The sequence below is a fragment of the Cetorhinus maximus genome, chromosome 9 (genome assembly GCF_964194155.1).
Source record: "Cetorhinus maximus chromosome 9, sCetMax3.hap1.1, whole genome shotgun sequence".
Classification (NCBI taxonomy): Eukaryota; Metazoa; Chordata; class Chondrichthyes; order Lamniformes; family Cetorhinidae; genus Cetorhinus; species Cetorhinus maximus.
Genome location: NC_135887.1, coordinates 11,151,991 through 11,172,034, shown reverse-complemented (window position 1 = coordinate 11,172,034; position 20,044 = coordinate 11,151,991). Strand labels below are relative to the sequence as shown.

The following is a 20,044-nucleotide window of genomic DNA, read 5'->3' as shown; positions in this document are numbered from 1 at the left end:
CATCAGAGGAAACTTGTCTAAAAATGTTATGGGGGGCCTACAGCGTGATTTGCCTCAGGCCCCCCCATCCCCCTAGGAACAGCCCTGGCAGTACCACATTTTTTTTTATCATACTATTTTAAATTAATTGACTGAAGCAGACCTCGGCAACACTCCCGAAAATGGTAGCTGTGACAAACACCTGGCTATCTCTGTACAGAACTATAAACTGGAGAGGACTGTGACAGACAATGTAAGCTTTGTTGTCAGTCTAATCCATAACTCAGCAGTAACATGTCATTGACCTGCTGAAGTTAGTAATGACTCAGGAAATATTCCTTTATATGCCTTGGACCATCAAGGCATGAAGAATAAGGATTGCGGGCAAACCATTGGACTGATTTTCAGAAGTCACCACATGAGAAAATAGTGCATTTGAAGTCCGTAAGAGTGAAATCTGGGGCACTGCACTAACCACTAGACAGGTGTGGAGGGCTAGTAGGATCTGAATTTTCTTGCTTTGCATCTGAGACATTTGCCGGAATTCTCCAGCCCTGTTGGCGTTGGGTGTCATGGTGGGCGGTGGGAGCAACATGGCGAGAAGACCAAAAATCGGTTTCACACCGTTGTGAAACCAGTTTGTGATCATCCGCTCCACCTGTCAATGACAGGCCGCATTTCCCGCCGAATGTCGGGAACCTAATTTCAATATTTTAGCATCTCATTTTAAGCCCCGCTCACCAGTATCATCCCCACACTGGATCATCCAGGCACGTTGGCGTGCTTTCACAAGTGAACATAAGCGATGTGCACTGGCGAGCTGCATGTCGTTCGGGATTTTTGAGGTTTGTTTGCCTACCTTGCTTCAGGCAGCACTCTCAGTTATCAGCACCAGGCTTCACAGGCCGCACATCACTTTTAAGGGGGTTCACGTGCAGGTCTCTACTTACCAGACCAGCCGTCAAGTGGGGTTGGTGTTTCAACGGTTGCAGGGCTAGGGCCTGCTTGGGGAAAGAGGAGAAGTGGCCTCAGGCAAGGGAAGAGGCTGCAGAGCTCGGGCAGTACTGGGGAGGGAGAGTATCCCAGGGTGTGTGTGGGTGCATGTTGATCTGTGCAAGTGTCCCCAAGATGGTGAGGGCTGAGGAGGCAGTCTCCAGAGGAGATGAAGCCAGATGGAGATGTGAGGGTGTGTGTGAGAGAGTGAGTGGTGATGTCCCTTGAGCTGGCAGTGAGTGAGATGCCAGTGAATGTCTGAGGGGCTTGTGAGTTTAGAGTAATGAGATGGTTGCCTTACCCTAGTGGCATGGATGAGGTCATTCATCCTCTTTCTGCACTGGATAGCAAACCTCTTCTGTGCAGCGTTGGCATTGACCACCGCTGCCACCTCCTCCCAAGCTGGAGTGGTAACACTGATGGGCCTCCTGCCGCCAAAGCATGTGTACTTTCGAATGTATACTTTCAATTTACAAGATGACATCGTGGTGGCCCAACATGGCATCCAAAAGGTGTTCCAGGGATGTGTCAGAAAATCAGGGGATGCAGTCTTCTTGCCTTTTGGGGCCATATTTTCTGTGCAGCAGTCCTGGGCTGCAAGCATTGAGAGCTATGTGTGCGGTTGCAGTTCAAATATAGCGCCCAGCGTGAGGAAGCAGCGAGGGGACGGCGCGGCGGGCAAATTGGAGCAAGCCCACCAGGGAAAATGGTGCGTTTCCCGTGTCTCCATAAATAATGAGGTGAGAAGGCGACGAAATGGCGCGAAAACCCGCCACTGTGGTTGGTGGATAAAACGTCGTTTTACACACCTGCTACCGCACCTAGTGCAATTCTAGGATGATTCCACCCATCATGGCTGAAACTCATCCTACTAGACAGCAATGCCAACAAGGAACATCTTGGAAAGACCAATCAACAGCATTTTAATAACTCATCCAAAACACAGCTCATTCAACCTTGCAGCACTCTCTCCATTTTGCACTGGAATGTCAGCCTAGACTATTGTGCTAAAGTCTGAACCCACAACCTCTGACATAGAGAGATCAGTGCTACCGACTGAGCCATTGCTGCACCTAAGCGGCCAGTTGGATGAGCTATTGAATGGTGGCTTATGGAATTCTACCCAACCAGAAATGAATGATTTGAGGTGAAAAGGAGAGAAAATTGGCAGAAAAGAGGAAAGAAAATTCTATGGCTACTGTAACTTATGAGTTTTTTTTTGTTGAAACATATTCAACATAACCATATACAAATCAGTATAAACAATGCAGGTGTTTAATTCTCCTGCGGGCTAACATAGTGTTTCGATATGAAAACAAAATTGAGGTTTTCACATTTCTGACTGCTGCGGCTGAGCCAGTAGGGAAAACAGATGACAATACCCAGGAAAAGTAGCCTTTTAAATAGATATACAAGAAAATGAGGGGAGATCACATGAGCAATCTTTCCAATGTCAAAACATTTTAAAGGAGTGTCACCTTTGCAAATTTCCCTTTGGGTGAGCTGGGCCTATTCTTAGTGATATGTGAAGGATATGGAAATAAGTGTTATTTGGCCTATGATCTCACGTATTGTTGGTTAGAACAATTAGCGTTTGAAATGAAAATGAACTATTTATAGCTTTTGCATGATAGAAATCAGATGCACTGAATTCAGAAATCAAAAATTTAAGTACCATACTACAAATTTTAATGTGAAGACACACATATCAAGCTTCCTTTTAATTTTTATTACACTTAAAACATATATATGCAATGTTAAACTACGTACAGAAATAAAAAAAATGCATGAGTTTGATAACAATCAGAATTCAATGCTCTCTGTTCTACAGGGCCAAATTTTATAATGTTAATATATGAAAAAAGTCTAGCATGACAGAAAACTGTATCATGCAACTTCCATTCACCAACCTAAAAAAAGATCCAAAGTACAAAGAGAACAAAACCAGTTTTTTATGCAGCAGTGAACCACAACTTGCAGTATGTGGATATTATTCTGTTTCTCTGTAGGGCACGCTGATTGTTCATTAGCCACTCATAGTGTGATCACCTAAAAGTTTGACTTAAAAAAAAACAATGGCCAGTGCTGTGTATTTTTTGTTTTGCTGATTTATTTTAAATGTAAATTACATTCTCCACAGCACACACCAATTACTGTCTTAAAATCCACAGGAATCATGCTAATTTATGCCACTAAATATTGACAAAGTACATTTTCCTTCACAAGGCAGATTATAATTCAAATTTTAACTGGTAATGAAGACCATATTGCTAGGATAATTCCCATGGGTTACAAGGAAAAAACTGATGGTATGACCCATCATACCCTGAAGTTAAAATCTTTAACATAACTATCATAACTGCAGTCAAGTGTCATAATTCAAATGTCTGCTACTAAAAAATGAACTATTTAATGAGGACAAGATTGAATTTGTTGCTCCATTTTGCTAGAATCTTAAACACAACTAACAAAAATGCAGGCACATTTTCACAAGCAATTCTTACTGCTAAATACTGACTGCACTGCCTTCCCATGAGTGTTTGTTAGCGTACACTCCACAGCCAGGACTGTAGATATCGCCTTCGGGGATTACTACACTGAGGTGTTGAGCTGTAACCTACAGAACAAAGAGAAAAGATTAATTAAGAATCAGCTTCCTGTTTTAGTGTACATTCTATACAACTGCGTCTTATTTTCTTTTGACAGGATAGGTTTTAATTTATAACTGATTTACCAAGGTTATAATACTATTCGAATTTCATTTTGATCAGCTCATTCATGTTTTGCATTTATCTTTATATTCTTCCTGTCTACTGAACTTCTCTCTTTACCTAATCTATTTCCATATCCATTTTAAAATATTAAAAACCTTACATCTACTTCCAATTCTGTTAACTTTTCTATTATAAACTTCTGTGCTCATTTCTATATTGTAAACAGCCTTTGTGAACACATGATGCTGTAATTACACTGAGGCAGAAATTGATTCCCCATGTTCAGCGGCAGTAAAGACTACCACACCAAAACTGATATGCACGAGGAACATGCTAAAGCATTCCTCTCAGGTCTTCAGGAAGCCAGTCACGCCTCAGAAGGCAGTGCATCAGTCCTCAAGAGGATAAAAGTTGACCGGCAGGATGCTGTTAATACCATGATGAATCAAAGAGAGGGGCAGTGAAAGGGATTGGGAGAAAGGCAAGTAGTGGTCCATAGTTTCAATGTGCTCCTCCAAACTCCATATTCAGCCTTCAGTGCTACTTTAAAGGTTTGGCTCTTTTTGGTCTGAGGAAGTTGAATGCAGCAAGCAGTTTAAACCCACTTCACCTGAAGACGACATTTGGTTTTGGCTCTCTGTGTACAATTCTATGGAAATCAACTAGTCGTATATCTACTTTTTATGTTAAGGGTCAGTTAAACTTAGTTAGAAACAGTCTCTCTTCTGTCTCAGAAGATTATAGGTTCATGTTCTTTAAGTTGATATTTCAATGCCTTTTTTTCCAACAAAAAACATTAAGCCAAGGTCCATTCCATCTAATCAGATCCCATGAATAGCAGAGTTCTCCTGGTGACCTCGCCAACATTTCTCCTTCAACTAAACATCTACAGGAACTGGATATACATCTATTTTGTATTGATCTTGTGCAAAAATTGTCTGTTGCATTTGTCCACATAACAGAGACTATACTTCAAAGTAAATTACTGGCAGTGAAACATTGGGACATCCCAATAATGTGATAAGACACTATCAAAATGTAAGTTTTTTCTTTTTTTATACAGGATATAGAATTTCTTGGCAATTAGCTGACATACTTCTCAATAAATCTGCTGTAAGGATATCCCAAGCTGCTAATCACCTTGTGAAGATGATGTATAAAGAACATAGGAGTGCCTTGTTTGATTGAATTCTCATTTGATCCCACTTCTGACAGAAAACAAATCTGTCCAAAACTAAATGTAACCCCTACATAAAAATGAAATGGTACATGTTTATTGTTCGTGACATTATCTGATCCCTTTAATTGTCACATTGAAATCACTCAGCTATCAATTGATCTCTCTAAAATATTTGAACAAAACCATCCACTTTTTCATTCTTTTATTACTAGACTTATTCATTGTAATTTATGTGAAGATATCAATGTTACAGTGTTAAAGTAATTTTGCTGCCTTTTTCTACTTCGCCATTTTACATTTCAGCATCTAATTCATCTGCATATATTTTTATAAAGATCACAATGGCTGATACTTTGCATTGTTTGTTAATTTTAGCAACAAAAAAAATTAGCAACATAACCAGTGGAGTGATAGAAAGCACTGACTCCACATTTGTGTTTAATGCGGCTCTGGGAACATAATAAATAGGAGCAGGAGTAGGCCATTTGGCCCCTCAAGCCTGCCCCACCATTCAATAAGATCATGGCTGATCTGCCCAGGCCTCAACTCCTCTTTCGTGCCAACTCCTCACAGCCCTCATATCCCCGATATTTCAAAAATCTATCTACCTCCTATTTAAATACTTCCAGTGATCTAGCCTCCACAGATCTCTGAGGTAGAGAAATCCAGACATTCACTACCCTCTGGGAGAAGAAATTCCTTTGCATCTCAGTTTTAAATGAGTGTCCCCTTATTCTGTAACTATGTTCCGTAGTTTGAGATTGCCCCGCTAGTGGCAACATCTCAACATCTACCCTGTCAAACCCCCTCAGAATCTTGTACATTTCAATAAGATCACTCCTCATTCTTCTAAACTCTAATGAATAAAGGCCTAACCTGTTTAGACATTCTTGATAAGTCAACCCCTTCAACCCAGGAATCAGCCTAGTGAATCTCTTTTGAACTGCCTCCAATGCCAGTATATCCTTTCTTAAATACAGGGACCAAATTCCAACCCAAAAAGATGTTAATGGAAGATAGTTCCATTAATGGATAGTTAATGGACAGCAGAGAGAGAACATGAATTTTGTTTAATGCACAGCAGGCATTCTGGATGAGTGTCTTCTCTGTCTTGTCATTTGTATGTATAGAGTAAGGGTGCAGAGTCCTTGAGAAGTGTGCAGCAATTTGTACACATGAATTGTTATAGTACCTTGCCTCATCTTCAACACATTCCAAATTTCTTCACAACCAATGAAATATTTAAGTTATTATAACCAAATATGACACCAAATTTGCACATTGCAATGTATCACAAACAGAAAATGAGATGAACAATCAGTTGTGTTCTCGATTGCATCGGGCACAGGATTCATCCTGGAAGGTGCTAAGAGGCCTAAAAAGGTCCATTATGTGGGACTGCCTTAGTATGTAAGCGCCGTGACAACCTCTCGGGCACACATCCATCTTCTCTGGTTGTAGATCAGTTGTACATTGAGTGAATGGAAGCCCTTCCTGTTGATGAGAGCCATTGCCTGATCTGTGGGAGCCTTGATGGCCAACATGCATTCAGTCAATGATATGCTGCATCTGGTGGAGTCCATTGATGGCCCCAAATCCTATAGCCCTCTCAGTAATCTTGATGTAGCAATGAGCTGTGGACAGGGAAATGCCACAGACATTCCTAGAAGATATGTGGAGTGATCCTGAGACATAGAAATTCAGGGCCATGGAAATGTGTTATCACCACTTCCCATTGGGCTCAGGTGCTCCATCATAGCTCAGTGAAATCCTCAGTGACACTGCTACTCCAATGTTTACAGGAAGTAGAGCCTCTAATGATAGACCCTCTCTAGTAGGTAACATCTTTTGAACATGAGAAGCTGGCTGCCTGCCTGTCTATACCCTCCTTGTCCATGCCCCCCCATCATGATCCTGGTGTTTCTGGGTGCTGCATCCCTGCTCTCAGTAGCTGTGGTTCTCTCCCTCTCGGATGCTCCTCCTTATTGGAGGTCTCATAGCCTGTCTGAATGAGGTCCACAACAAATTGCTGCACACTTTTCAAGGACTCTGCCCCCTTGTTCTATACATACAAGTATCAAGTCAGAGAGGACACTCATCCACAATGCCCTCTGGGTTAGCCAAGTTCAACTTGCCTCCAGATTACTACTGCTGCTGCTGTCTATTCAGTATCATCCTCCCTACCAGGCCATACTACTTCTCTCAATGGTTGCTGACTGCAGCCAAGACTGACCTGCTTCCATTTAACCTGCGAGGCTCTGAAGTTCCGTTGTTTTTGGCACCCTTCACAAAATTGAAAAACAATGCTAAACTCTCCGTTAATTGCCTGCTTAATAGGCTTAATTACCTCTCCGCTGTTTTCGAGCATGGCCTCCTTCTGCCATCCCAGTCGCCTCTGGGAATATCCCCTAGTAGCGTGAATAGGCTTCCCGCCCACTGTCATTCAGTGCCATTTTTCCATCCCATCTACCTCCCAACCTGTTTCCAGTGTGCTGACAAAATCCCAGCCAACACTTCAAGCCAGTGATCTTTGATCAGAACTGGGAAACGTTGAACTGTAATTGGTTTTAAGAAAGTGAAAGAGAGGAGGATTCAAAAAAATGTGATAAGATGGAAGAAAGGAAAATTTGAGGACCGAATGTTTAGGCCCCAGTGTGGGCAGGCATGGAGGTGGACATATGCAGAATGGTGTGCTGGTTCCTCGGTCCTGTCCTGCCGTTGGGCCACTTTCCAGAGGCGTAAGGGGGAGGATAGGGCGGGCAATGGCAGATAATCGATTTATAAGTGCCTCAGTTGGCTAAGTTCTATTGCCGGAGGCTGACTGGAATTTTCTAGTCAGCCTCCAGGGCCCTGGTGGTGTCAGGAAACCGCCCAGCTGCCTGGAGGTGCACTCCTGGTGGCAGTATGGGGGCCAGACTTACAGGCCCTTCTTGTCTGCCTGGCTTCAGCTGCAGCCACACTGTGGAAGGGGTTCTCATCCTCAATGATAGCCTGGCTTTTTAAAAAAAAAAGCAGCTGGAGAAAAGCACCTGCTAAGGGCACCCTCTCCCTCTCTCTTACCTTGAAAGGCCAGCTTTTCTTCATTGCTAGATGGCTTTCTGTTGACCCTCTGGCTTCAAGAGCCCGTTTGTATTTCTTAATTGGACAACAATCCTGCCCTCTAACTACAGATTAGCCAATTCATGGAAAATCACTGATGAGTGGCTGTTCCTCATACAGTACAGATTTCCGATCCCCATCCGAGGCTAACAGTGGGGTCTTGAAGCCTGTGGGGAAAATTCTGTCCCAAGTGACAAAAGAGTTGGTGGTGCAAGGCCAAAGGGAATGGTAATGGGACAAATAAAGAAACAAAAGATGTGTCTAGAGGAGGTGGGAAGATAATCAAAGATTGAGTATTGAACACCTGGTCAGACCTGCTGTTAGTGAGCTTAGTGAACAATATGATTCTGAAGTATTAACATAGCAAGGCAGAACTGAATACTCAAAGTGGAACAAATCAATTTTACCTGTCCTATCCATTTCATGTAGGCATATGCTCAGTTTACAGATTGCAGCTATTGATGACAATTCAGCAATAAAACCTCAATCAGAACAATATTATGGTACATACAAGAGAATAATCTGGTTTAATGAATTGTATTGCATGGTAAATATTGCCCCTTCTTTAAAACACAGTTGTTTTCAATGCTTCAATCTATTTTTTTAAAACAAGTACGACACAAAAATTGTTTGCATAGATAACATCCATTACAGTGAAATCATTTGGTGCATTAAATATCAGGGTCTTTCTCCGATGTCAGGGCAAGTTCTACATGAACAGTGATGGGAATGGTCAGTACAAGTGGGCCATTGTTGAATACAATCCTGTAAAGTAAGTGGGGTATAACACAGTGGCAGCTGTGGAGTAGGCTAGTGCTAATCACACCTTCACACTATTTGCAGATGGTTTTGGTACTGCTCTACAGTGCATCTCACCCAAACCAAAAATAAAACTGCAGTTGTACACTACACATGGCACAAGCACAAGTTAAAATCTACTTTCTTGTTTGACAAACTCCAGAATGAATATTTGATCAGTGTGACCAAAGTCTCAGCAATAAACTGAATCACGATAACTATTGCTGAAACTTTCTACACTTACCTGCCTGTGATGATGTAGAAACATAAATTACAGGGATAGTCTGTATCCTCGTCAAGAAGGCATTATAAGCTACAAGACAAAAATAAGTTGTAGTCATCACTCCTTTTTCACAACTACAGTCTATTAATTTCTTCTTATTATCATCATCTTAATGCTTTGTATTCCAGCATTGAAGAACTTTATTAAAAATTCTGTATCTTTGGAACAAAATCATTGAAACCCATAATAATACAGTATAACTAATTGTTTGCAGTTCCCAATATCAACACATGGAATTTAAGAGGTTCTACAAGAATTATAAAATCCCATATAGGTGTGGGTTTTGGATGGTTAAGGCATTTCTAGAAGCTTACTAGTTGGCTGCTCAGGCAATCCAGCATCTAGAGCATTGAATTATTGCTTCATTTCTCATTTTAAGCCTTCCTATATTATGCATTGTTATCCATGCATAACACACCAATGACAGGACATATATTTAACCTGCTCCCTGGCACTTGGTAATGCTGCTCTTGATTCATTCATGAAGTATGTATGAGTCAGCCGAGAGATGTATGTCTCCTTCTAACTTCCTCTAAATTAGAGGAGCTATCTCCCTAAGCTTGGCCCCAGTCCAATTTGGCACTCTCCTTGTTCAGTTTGGACCAGGAATTCTCCTCCCTGTCATCTCAGTTTGACACGCTTCCCCTTCAGTTTGTGATGACACTTTTCATTTTTCTTCAGCTCATGTTGGCATCTTTCAATGGCCCTCTCAGTTCGCATGGCAAACTTTCACTCCTCACTTTCCTCAGTTCATGCTGGGACCATTCACCCCCCAACAGACCTCAGTTTATACTGGCAGATTTTATCCCTCCCCGTCACTGCAACAGTACTCCTTCCACTTTAACCACAGTGCTACTCCAGGAATGAAAGACTACTATCAGCAAGAGTTCTTGCCATTGTTTTTTGTGACTGGAATTTCTGATCTCATGAAACAATCATGAGAGTTGACATTCACTGCAGTATATCATTCCTATGACAGCAAAAATAGCAATGAGAGGCATAGTGGGGAGTGCAGCTAATTTTAATACTTCAAGGGAGTTAACAATGTGCATTAATACATACATTATTTATACTAGGCTACACTCATGTCCTTTCCCTAAAGAGAGGATCAGAAAACTAAAATATGAGTTTATACAAATCACTCTTGGCTCTATCTTACTGTTCAGCACAAAAGTTGCAGCAATTGGATTTGGTGGTTCATTGACTTTTTATTCCTGACACCTGGGGCAGAATTTTTCGCTGAGTGGGCAGGCACGTGCCCGACCCACTCGAGTGTAAAATGACATGCAATGACGTCAGGCGAGTGTCCCGCTGTCTTTGCACACTCGTGCGGTGGTCACATGCGGGAGTTGGAGTCACGCACACCATTAATTAACAGGCCAGTTAAGGCCCTTGACAACGCAATCGATGGTGATTTAACGTTGCCTGTGTGAGTTTTCGCTCGTCACACGGGCAGGCCACAATTTGCAAAACTTCATCCACAGGTGGGCTAAGAAGGGTCAGCAGCATTGTCAATGTGAGTAGTGAGGAGTTGTGGAGGTAACTTGCTGCTGGCGGCTTATTGAGACTTGGCAGCTTATTCTCTGATTGGTGCTTCATTCTTCCCATTTCCAGGCTTCAATTCTGGTTTCATTGGTGTCCTCCAGGCCCCTTGAGGATTCGGACCTTGAGGACCCTTCCAATTATCAGACAGCCTTCCCTTACCCTGGGATTATGGTCTCTGCTGACGGCAGCTCCTCCTCTGAGGAAGAGAGGGGCCGAAGGGAGAGGAGACCAGGTGTCCCAATGCAGCTTCCAGGGGAGGGACCTGTGGGAGAGGCGCAGGCACAAGGGGCACAGGGCCAGCAGGAAGTCCAAGGAAGAATGGGCTGCAGTAGACGCCACTATCTTGCTGCCAGGGTTTACAGGTGGCAACAGAGCTACCTCAATATGTCCAAGGCGCAATGCTGAAGGAGGCTCTGCCTCTCAAGGGAGACCGTGACCTCCATTGCCAGATGATCGGGCCTGAGATCAGCTCTGACTGTGTGGGTGGACACCCATGCCAGTGGCTCTGAAGGTCACAGTGGCCCTCAACTTCTATGCCTCCAGCTTTTTCCAGGGGTCAGTGGTGGATTTGTGTGGAGTCTCCCAATCAGCTGTCCACAGTTGCATCAAGCTGATGGCAGAAGCTCTGTTCAGGTGGGTATTAAGCTTCCTTCATTTCCATATGGATGAGGCCAGTCAGGCTGAGTGAGCCAGAGGCTTTGCAACAATTGCTGGCTTCCCCCGCATCCAGGGTGAAATCGACTGCACACATGTGGCCATCAAGGTGCCAGTGGGTGAGCCCGGTGCCTTTGTCAACAGGAAGGGATTCCATTCCATGAACGGGCAGATAGTGTGTGACCACAGGATGCAGATTCTGCAAGTCTGTGCAAGGTACCCAGGCAGCTCCCATGACGCTTACATCCTCAGACACTCCCAGGTGCCAAGGCTCTTCAGTGCTCCAACCCGACTGGATGGATGGCTTCTGGGTGACAAGGGCTATCTCTTGAAAAGGTGGCTAATGACACCTCTCCGCCACCCAAGAACACAGGCAGAGCAGGGGTACAACAGGAGCCATGGCTCCACAAGGGCAGTGGTAGGGAGAAACATAGGTCTTCCCAAGATGCGATTCCAATGCCTGGACCGTTCAGTGGGTGCACTGCAATACCCCCCCAGAGCGAATGTCACTGATAATGATTACGTGCTGCGCTCTCCACAATCCGGCACTGGCAAGGGAGGGACCCACTGGAGGAAGAGGATGTTGACACAGCTGCACAGGCCACAGAGGATGAATCCAGTAGTGAGTCAGAAGAGGAGCACTGTGAGGAGAACGCTGAAGGCATGCAGTCAGACCTCGGTAACCTTCATGGGGCAGGGACACCTTGATCCAATGGTCCTTCAGTTAGGCTGCCGCATAAGAACTACCAGCTCATGCCAGGGCTGCTTCCTCCATTGTGGATCGCAGAAATGACCCTTTCCTTGGCCCCCAAGATACACTCAGTGCCCGTGCAATAAAGGTTCGAGCCACCCATGTCCAGCGTTACATACTGGCCTACCATGCACCTACAAAATAAATGAAGCATTCTCAGGCCAATAACACAAAAGCAAACTTAATTTTATGTTGGAACTCACATAGTCTTGAACAGAAAAAAACCGGTGTTGGTAGTCACACCATTTAAAAAAACAAAATGGGGGAACAAAAGATCACCCATGACCAGTCCCCCTTGGCGGTTGTCCTCTGGCCAGTGGGGTCTGTGCTGGCTCCGCCTGGGAGGGAACAGCCAGTGCCACGGCTGGCATCTCCCCAGTCACCGCAGCCTCATCAGATGCCATGGTCCCTGGCAGAGGGGCGGAGGAGCTGCTGCCGTCATCCAGAGCGCCCTGAGAGGAGCCCGCAGAGACGACAAGCAGCTTGTGTGCCAACGTGAGGTCACTCTGGACCTCCCTGCTCACCACTGATGGATGGGCAGCTAGCTGGAATACAGGGTGCCCCATCCATCTCACACATGGACACTGATCAGCTGAGGTCAGTGCCTGTGTGAGGACTTGCAGGTCTGAGCGCAACCCCAGGAAACCCTGATTCTGTTCCTGGAGCAGCCTCTCCATGAGAGTTGCCACTCTCTCCATGGAGGAGGCATTGCGCTCAGCCATGAGGGTCAACGCAGTGCTCATGCTCTGCAGGGACACCTCCACAATGGAGAACATGGCATGTATACCCTCTTGGATTTCCACCAGACCCTCTCGCAAACCCTGCTGGATGTCCAGCACCTGCTGCCTAATGGACGACTCCAGTGTCCCATCATTAGCCGTCGACTGAGCATCGCCCTGGTCCCCAGCAGTCCTCCGACTGCCGGCGCCCACGGCACTCTCTGCCTCCGCCTGCACCTCAAACGAGTGTGAAGTGCCCTCACCAATGTGCACCGAGATACTATCCACCGGACTAATGCCCACCGAGGTGTTGGTATCTGCGCTGGTGCCTGCTTCAGAGAGCGGGTGTGACGAAGGTGCTTGGGGAGCATGGTGCTCCTCCAGTGTCGGGGGTGGCCCTTCAGGGTCCGGAGAGCAAACGCCTACTGGTGAACCTAAAAGGGAGAAGGAGGACATGTCATTAGTTAAAGTCATCACACTGTTACTGTGCATGCCAGGCGCCCTGGCGAGACCATGGAGATCTGCATCATGGTGCCCTCACCGTTTAATGATAAATGGGGACTCCAGGTTCGAGGCTCACATCAATGAAGAGATTACACTAGTATGGCTGTACAAGCCGAAATTCTCACCTCAGTGCACTGCACTCTTATCTTCGTATGACACCCCAGCCTCATCCACTTGACCGAGATGCATGATGCCTCTTGAGCTCCAAGGCCTCCTGCTCATAGCGGGAGAGGATGAGTAGGTGTGGGGGTCCTCCGCCAGTCCACAACCTCTCAATATTGTTATAGGATGTCTTCTCCTGAAAGGACAGAGGAGCACTGATTCGTCCACTCTGTACCTGCAGCGCCATTGCAGCCTGGCCAAACCCAGCTGAGGAACACCTTGCGGGGCACATCTGGGTTGTGGCCAAGACAAGGCACTGAGTCAAAGCAGCCAGGGCTCATCCCCTTGGCCAGCTCTGGAGAGATTGACAGTTGGCACTCACTCTTTAACACCCCTGAGCTCCACGGTGGTGGACGGCCAGCCCAGAACAACTGAACACGCTGACCCATGCCAACATGGTACTCACCCTTCCTGAGCGCAGCAGGTCATTGAAGTGCTTCTGGCACTGCACCCAGGTGCGCCGAACCACATTGTGGCTGCTCACCTGGGCTGCCACCTCCTCCTATACGCTCTTGGTCAGGTGCGGTGGCCTCCTCCTCCCATCTCTGGGGAAAAGGGTGTCCCTTCTGGCAGCCACCTCCTCTAGGAGGGCAGCGAGGCACTCATCAGAAAAACAGTGAGCTGAGTGCCCCTCCCGACCTGCCCTCAGCCTGGCATTTGTTGACACACTGGGCTCCATTCCTTGCAGCGGTAGACAGACATCCTTCCCTGGCAGCATTTCTGGGGCTGCCTGGGCCATTTTTAAACAGGCTGCCGGGCCACCATTGGACCTGGCGGCTGACATGCCTCCACTCCCGCTCAGCCCTTCCCGGCTAGTGACGGGACGCGTTTCACACTGGGCGGGCCTTAATTGGCCCGCCAGCGTGAAGTTGCGGTCAGATTTCTGACCACACCCGCCAAGGGCAAATTCTGCCCCTGTGTATAAATTCAGGTCAGATTGATGGGGTGAATACTTTTGCCAGCTAGAAGGATCCAATGAAATGCAATTTTGACCTAGGCCAATCAAGTTCTCAGTGGGAGAGGACCACCTCACACCAGTAATCTCAACCAAAGGGTCATAAGGATGGGTGATATGGTAAGTGAAAAAATTTGACACTGGCATCTTGGGGAAAGCCTTTCTGAGATTAGGGATTGGAAGTAAAATAGGGAGATCTTTGCTATCCATCTACTTCACACTACATCTGATAGTTGCAGCCATTACTCAGAATCTTTCAAATGAAGCAAGTTCTTTGTAATACTAATTAACACAATGCAATGAAGAAAATTTTGTAATTTTATAATGTAGCAGTGCACATCTGTCATCTGGGGATGTTTAGCAATTGAGGTTCTTCTGAAAGTACTTTTCCAAACTATGGAAGAATTTTGTGCAGGGCATTGATGTAAATGTCAAGAGTGATCACAATGTAACAGTTGCTATTTTGATGGCGCTATCAGTAACAAACTGCAATACGTTAAGATTAAAAAGTACCATGTTACATTATGTTTTTTGCAACAATTGGAAGTGGCCCTTTTTCAGTTTTTTAAAACAAGGTGCAAAGACCAAATGCAGGAAGACTTTGTACTATCCCAGATCAGCGTGGGAGCCTGTCACCCCTATATTCTAATGCTCAGCTACACAGCAACACTGTTGGAGGGCTGAGAAGAAATGTCTAATTTTCCTGTGTGACAGTGAGAGAAAGTAAGATGCTACATATTAGGTATTTACCAATAAAGATAATGGCAGTTGTAGCCAGGACTGCAAACAAGGTGAACATCAGCACCTGGTAGGATTCCACTAGCTGGTCAAAGAAACTTGATTCCTCATAAAGTAACTCTCCTGTAATAAAAAGTAAAGAAGTTTCCTATTTCAATTAGGCTGAGATTATTAAACTGATCTATATGGGATTGTAAATTACAATCTGTATTTGGTTAAATCACATTCTGGTGATGGAAATGGCACAAATTAGAAACGGATATTTCAAGTGAGTTTCTAAACCACATAAAAATTAAGTTGGGAAAAATGCATCTTATATCCAGGTTGCCTGGCTACATTCAATAAATCCAAAATTACATACACATTAAATAACATTTAGAACTATACTCATTTTAAACCTGGAGCGTCTGGAAAAGTACTTTGCCTTGGCATCTATAGCAAAATGTTTGGATTTCACTATCAGGACCACTTATCGGGCAGAATTTTCCATTTATGAGACAAAGTGGAGTGGCGGCTGGTTTTGGCAGCACCCACCCTGCTGGCTGGAATGGTGGGAACTCACGCCTGATTCCACGCTTGGAAGCTCATTAATTACACACGGGCGAGTATTGGGCCGAATCATCTGGCACGCGGGAGCTGATTCGTCTGCCCACCGTCAGCTGATGGGGGTCGAAGGTCCTGGCGCCACGTTTAAATGCCAGTCCCAACACGTACATCTCTCTCCAGCCCACCTGTCTTCAGGACACGTACAGAGATGTCTTCCAGCCACAAGAAGGCGGCTGAAAGCCTCAAGAAAAAGGAGGCTTCATCCACCAGGCCCTGAACAGAGGAGTGCGGGCGCACAGGCATGTCCTGTATCCCAGACGTGGCTCCAGAAAGCACAGCAGCCTCACGTCTCCAGTCTGGGAGGCTGTCGCAGGGCAGGTGGGCGTGGCTGGCAACCGCGCCTAAAACGCCATCCAGTGCAGGAAGAGGATGAATCATTTCATCTGCTCCGCCAGGTTAAGTCATCCTTCAACTCCCTCCAATTACACACTCTCATCATGGCATCATGCACTCAAATGTCTACTCTCCTCAGGGATCTCACATGACCATTAGCAGGGGATAAATATCTACACTCATTCTCTCACAGAGACTTTCACATCACCACCATCCCATCTATCATGTTGCTCACACTCTGTCCTCTGGCCCTTCTGGGGAAGGCTCACCACATACAGAAGACATGCATCTTACCCAGCCTGTGCTCCATTTCTTCTCATCACATGCCTTTCTCCCTTCTTCATACAAGCCAAGGAGGCACACAACATGCGCAAAAGATCGCAGACCAGGGGAGGGACGGCTGACATTGTTGCTGTTATGGCAGGTGGATGGTAAATGCCAAGCTGCCTAAATCCCAGAAGTAAACTTGAAGCAGCTGCCATGACTATTTGCTATCTGTACTTATTTCGAGATGAGGGCTTTGAATTCAGTAAAAGAAGGCCATCGAGTCTTATAGGTTTCTTACAAAACTAAATTAAACCTTTATTAATAGAAGAAATTATTTTGAGCACATACATAGATCTACAAATTACTACTATGATAACTTCTAAATCCCCTAATTAATCTAAACCCAGTTACACCTCCGTTAGGGCAACCGTGAGACACAGATTTTAAAAGACCCAGGCAAAGGAGCACACAATACCCTGAACAGTCAAATTCAAAGTGAGTTTTTCTCAGCTTCAGTTCCTTGTAGACAGCAGCTTGAGGCTTAGATGCTGGAGGCTTTTCACACTCGTGCTAGATCTTGGAACGCCTGCCCTTACACACAACCTTCGCTCCTTTATACATATTTTCCCCATTGAAGGCAAATTCCCATTGTTTCATGATGTCTTTAGACTTTACCTAATAATAAAATCTATCATAGTACCAATTTTACCAGTAATCTTTGGGAAAAATAAACACACCGTTTCTTAACTTCTCCTGGCTAGGTGTAACATTTCACTCTCTCTTTTGAATTCAAGCTAGTCTGGTTTATTTAAAAATGCAAGGGCAGAATTTTTCATCCCGCAGGTGGACATGCGCCAGACCCAATCAGGAGTAAAATAATGCGCGATGATGTCGGGCGAGCTTCCCAACGTCATTGCCCACTCGCGAGAGTCTGCCGCGCGCCTTCCGACAATTAAGAGGCCTATTAAGGCCCTTAAGCTAGTAATTGAAAGCTATTTTTAGCTGCCCGTCCACCCTTATGGTTGGCGTCAGGCAAATAGGCTTGGCGGCCTTTGCACTTTTTTACGAAACCTCACCCAATGGGCGCGATGAGGTTTCCAACAGTAAATAAAAAAATGTTAAAAATGATGTGAAAACATTTTTATTATGTCCCTCTTCATGTGACTGAGTCACATGGGAGGACATGTTTATATAATTTGTAAAATCTTTATTTTTTCTTTTTCAAATTCTTCAGCTTCCTGAGGCAGCTCTGTGCCTTCAGGGAACTTTCAGTGCATGCTACCCTGTGCTTGCGCCGACTTCAGCGTTCGCGCGTCTCCTGCCCCCGCCCTGGTCATGCTGAGGCTCTCAGCGCGCGTTTCACAAGGCTGCCGTTAATTGGCCAGCCAGCGTGAAATTGCAGTGGGAGCCCAATCGTAGGCAGTGGTCCATTTCGCAGCCATTCCTGGGCTGCCCAACGAAGGGACAATCCTGCTCCAAATGTTTCCTTTACACCCGTTTTAAAACTCCCCCCATGTTTACCTACGTAACCTAGCTTATCTTCTGATACATCAAAGCCTTCAGACCAGCTGCCTTTAATTCAATTAAGTCCCATGCACACACACCCTCCCCCCCATAGACACAGACCCCACTATTACTCTACTTTACAAAGAATTCTAATAATATTGTGAAAATTATTATATCTTCCTGACAATTGCCCTCACTGAGTTTGAGGGGTTGCAGCCAAGCTGGCTGGGGAGGACAGGAATTACTCCAGTGGGGAGGAGGAGATGGGCCTCTTGCAGCAACCTAGCACAGATCACAGTTCTAGCACTTCATGAAATCCTGACAATCACAGTGACTCACATGCAGTCTTATAACCTCATGCTCATCAACTGAAACTCTAGACGGAATCGTCCCAGATTTGCACTAAGTGCGGTAGCAGGTGGAGATAAGGACCTTTTCTCCAATTACCAGAATTACCAGCCTTGCGGCAATGGCGGCTTCTCACGCCGTTTCATCTCAAACCTGCCACATTAATTATGCATTCCTGGGAAACACGCCGTTTCGATGGCAGACAGGCTCTCATTCATCCACCACTTCACATGCCGGGCGTCATATTTAAAGTGCAGCCGTGCGCACACCTCTCAGTGCTTCCAGCCCAGGGCTGCTGCATGGAAGACAAAATCGCCTCAAAAGGCAAAAAGACTGCAGCCACCCTGGTTTAGTGACGCATCTCTCAAGCATCTTTTGGACACCATGGAGGCCTGCCCCCACTCTGGCTGCAGGAGGGGGCAGCAGCATCACCATTCTGGCTTGGGAAGCAGTGGTAGGCAGCACCAACGCCCTGAAAAAGAGGACAGCCACTCAGTGCAGAAAGATGAATGATCTCATCCGTTCTGCCAGGGTAAGTCACTCTTCTCATCACTCTCAACTCACAAACCCATCACACATCCACAGGGATCTCACACCTCAAGGGACAACACCACTAACTCTCACACACCTTCACATCTTCATCAGGCTCATATCCTCTGAAGCCCACGTCCTCATCCTGTCCATGGCTCTGCTCACCATGCAAATATTCCACGCAGTGCCATGTGTCCTGCTCACACTCTCTCCATCTGTTTCCATGCAGGAGAAGCCTGCTCACATCAGCAGAGGTCCCAGACCGGGGGTGGAGTGGTGCACTCCTTCCTCCCTCTGAACTCCTTCCCTTCTTCCTTCCACCTCCCTTACACCTGCCTCCCCAGTTGCCATCTTCTCCCCTGTTACCCCGATCACACTATGGAGGAAGGAAGACGTGGGAGACGTACCCATAATGCTTTAATTGCTGAGGGGTTCCAGGAAGAGTAAAGTTAAATGAGGGCATTGGCTACATCTCTCCTAGCCCTCAGTGCCATTTACTTTCATCTCGGGATATCCAACCACTTGCAGTGAGAACAAGTTCTGCATTCACATTTGCATGTTCTGGCCTCATGAATTGTCATGCCATGATCTTTGCTTTGTCTGTAGTGCCCTGTGAGTGAGTTCAATGTGGGAACTGGGAGTCCACGAGGAACAAGAGCGATGTGAGAGAAGACTTAAAGCTTATGCCACCATCTAATAATGCTAACACTGATGTGACTGAGATGTGGACACGCTTTGGGATCCCCTCCTCCCGTGCATGTCCTGTCTTCTGCCGCTACCACTGAGAAGACACAAATGCCGCTAGAATATCAATGCTGATGAGCTTCCCTCACTCAATGGTGTTGCTTGAGAAAGAAGGGTTAGAAATGCTTGCATCACAAACTTCAAATAAAGATTTAAACACATCTCCCTGACTTCACACAAGGGTGCGGAGACTAGTTCAACTGAGGTTGACATCACAGGAATGTTAATCTCACAGTGGGACACTATCACTGAGTGGGAGGATGGCTAAACATCAACGCAAGAGGATTCTAAGGTACAAAATCACAACACCTTCAGTTGCCCAAAACCTTCACATAACCATCAAATGTATTCATAGAAGTACAATTTCTTTACATGTATAGCACACCCATGAACCAAAAGTGACATAATTTTTTTCTTAACTTTCCTAACTCTATCGCTATGCCTGGGTGCAGCCCTAACATCCTCAGCAGAGGTGGAGGCAGCCTGCTGACTGCTAGGTCCTGATGTCCTTGATGGTGACCTTGGCAGACGTCCTCTGGCGGTCTGAAACCTGAAGGGCCCGATATGGGTTACCTGCTCAGGTGCAGAAGCACCCTCAGCGGCCTGAGCAGCTGGGTGGATGGTGTCAGGTAGAG

General features: G+C 45.6%; 1 protein-coding gene across 1 annotated transcript in view; it reads right to left on the bottom strand.

The window, feature by feature from the left end:
• Positions 1 to 4,754: 4,754 nt before the first annotated feature.
• LOC144684288 (nuclear pore membrane glycoprotein 210-like) overlaps positions 4,755 to 20,044 on the bottom strand; it is a 165,074-nt gene continuing 149,784 nt past the window's right edge. Inside the window, exons 38-40 of the mRNA XM_078547916.1 lie at positions 15,087 to 15,197; positions 9,008 to 9,076; positions 4,755 to 4,933 (exon numbers count right to left, since the gene is read on the bottom strand). Of these exons, the coding sequence (XP_078404042.1) occupies positions 4,770 to 4,933; positions 9,008 to 9,076; positions 15,087 to 15,197 (344 nt within the window). The 3' untranslated portion in view covers positions 4,755 to 4,769. The remainder of the gene's footprint in view (positions 4,934 to 9,007; positions 9,077 to 15,086; positions 15,198 to 20,044) is intronic.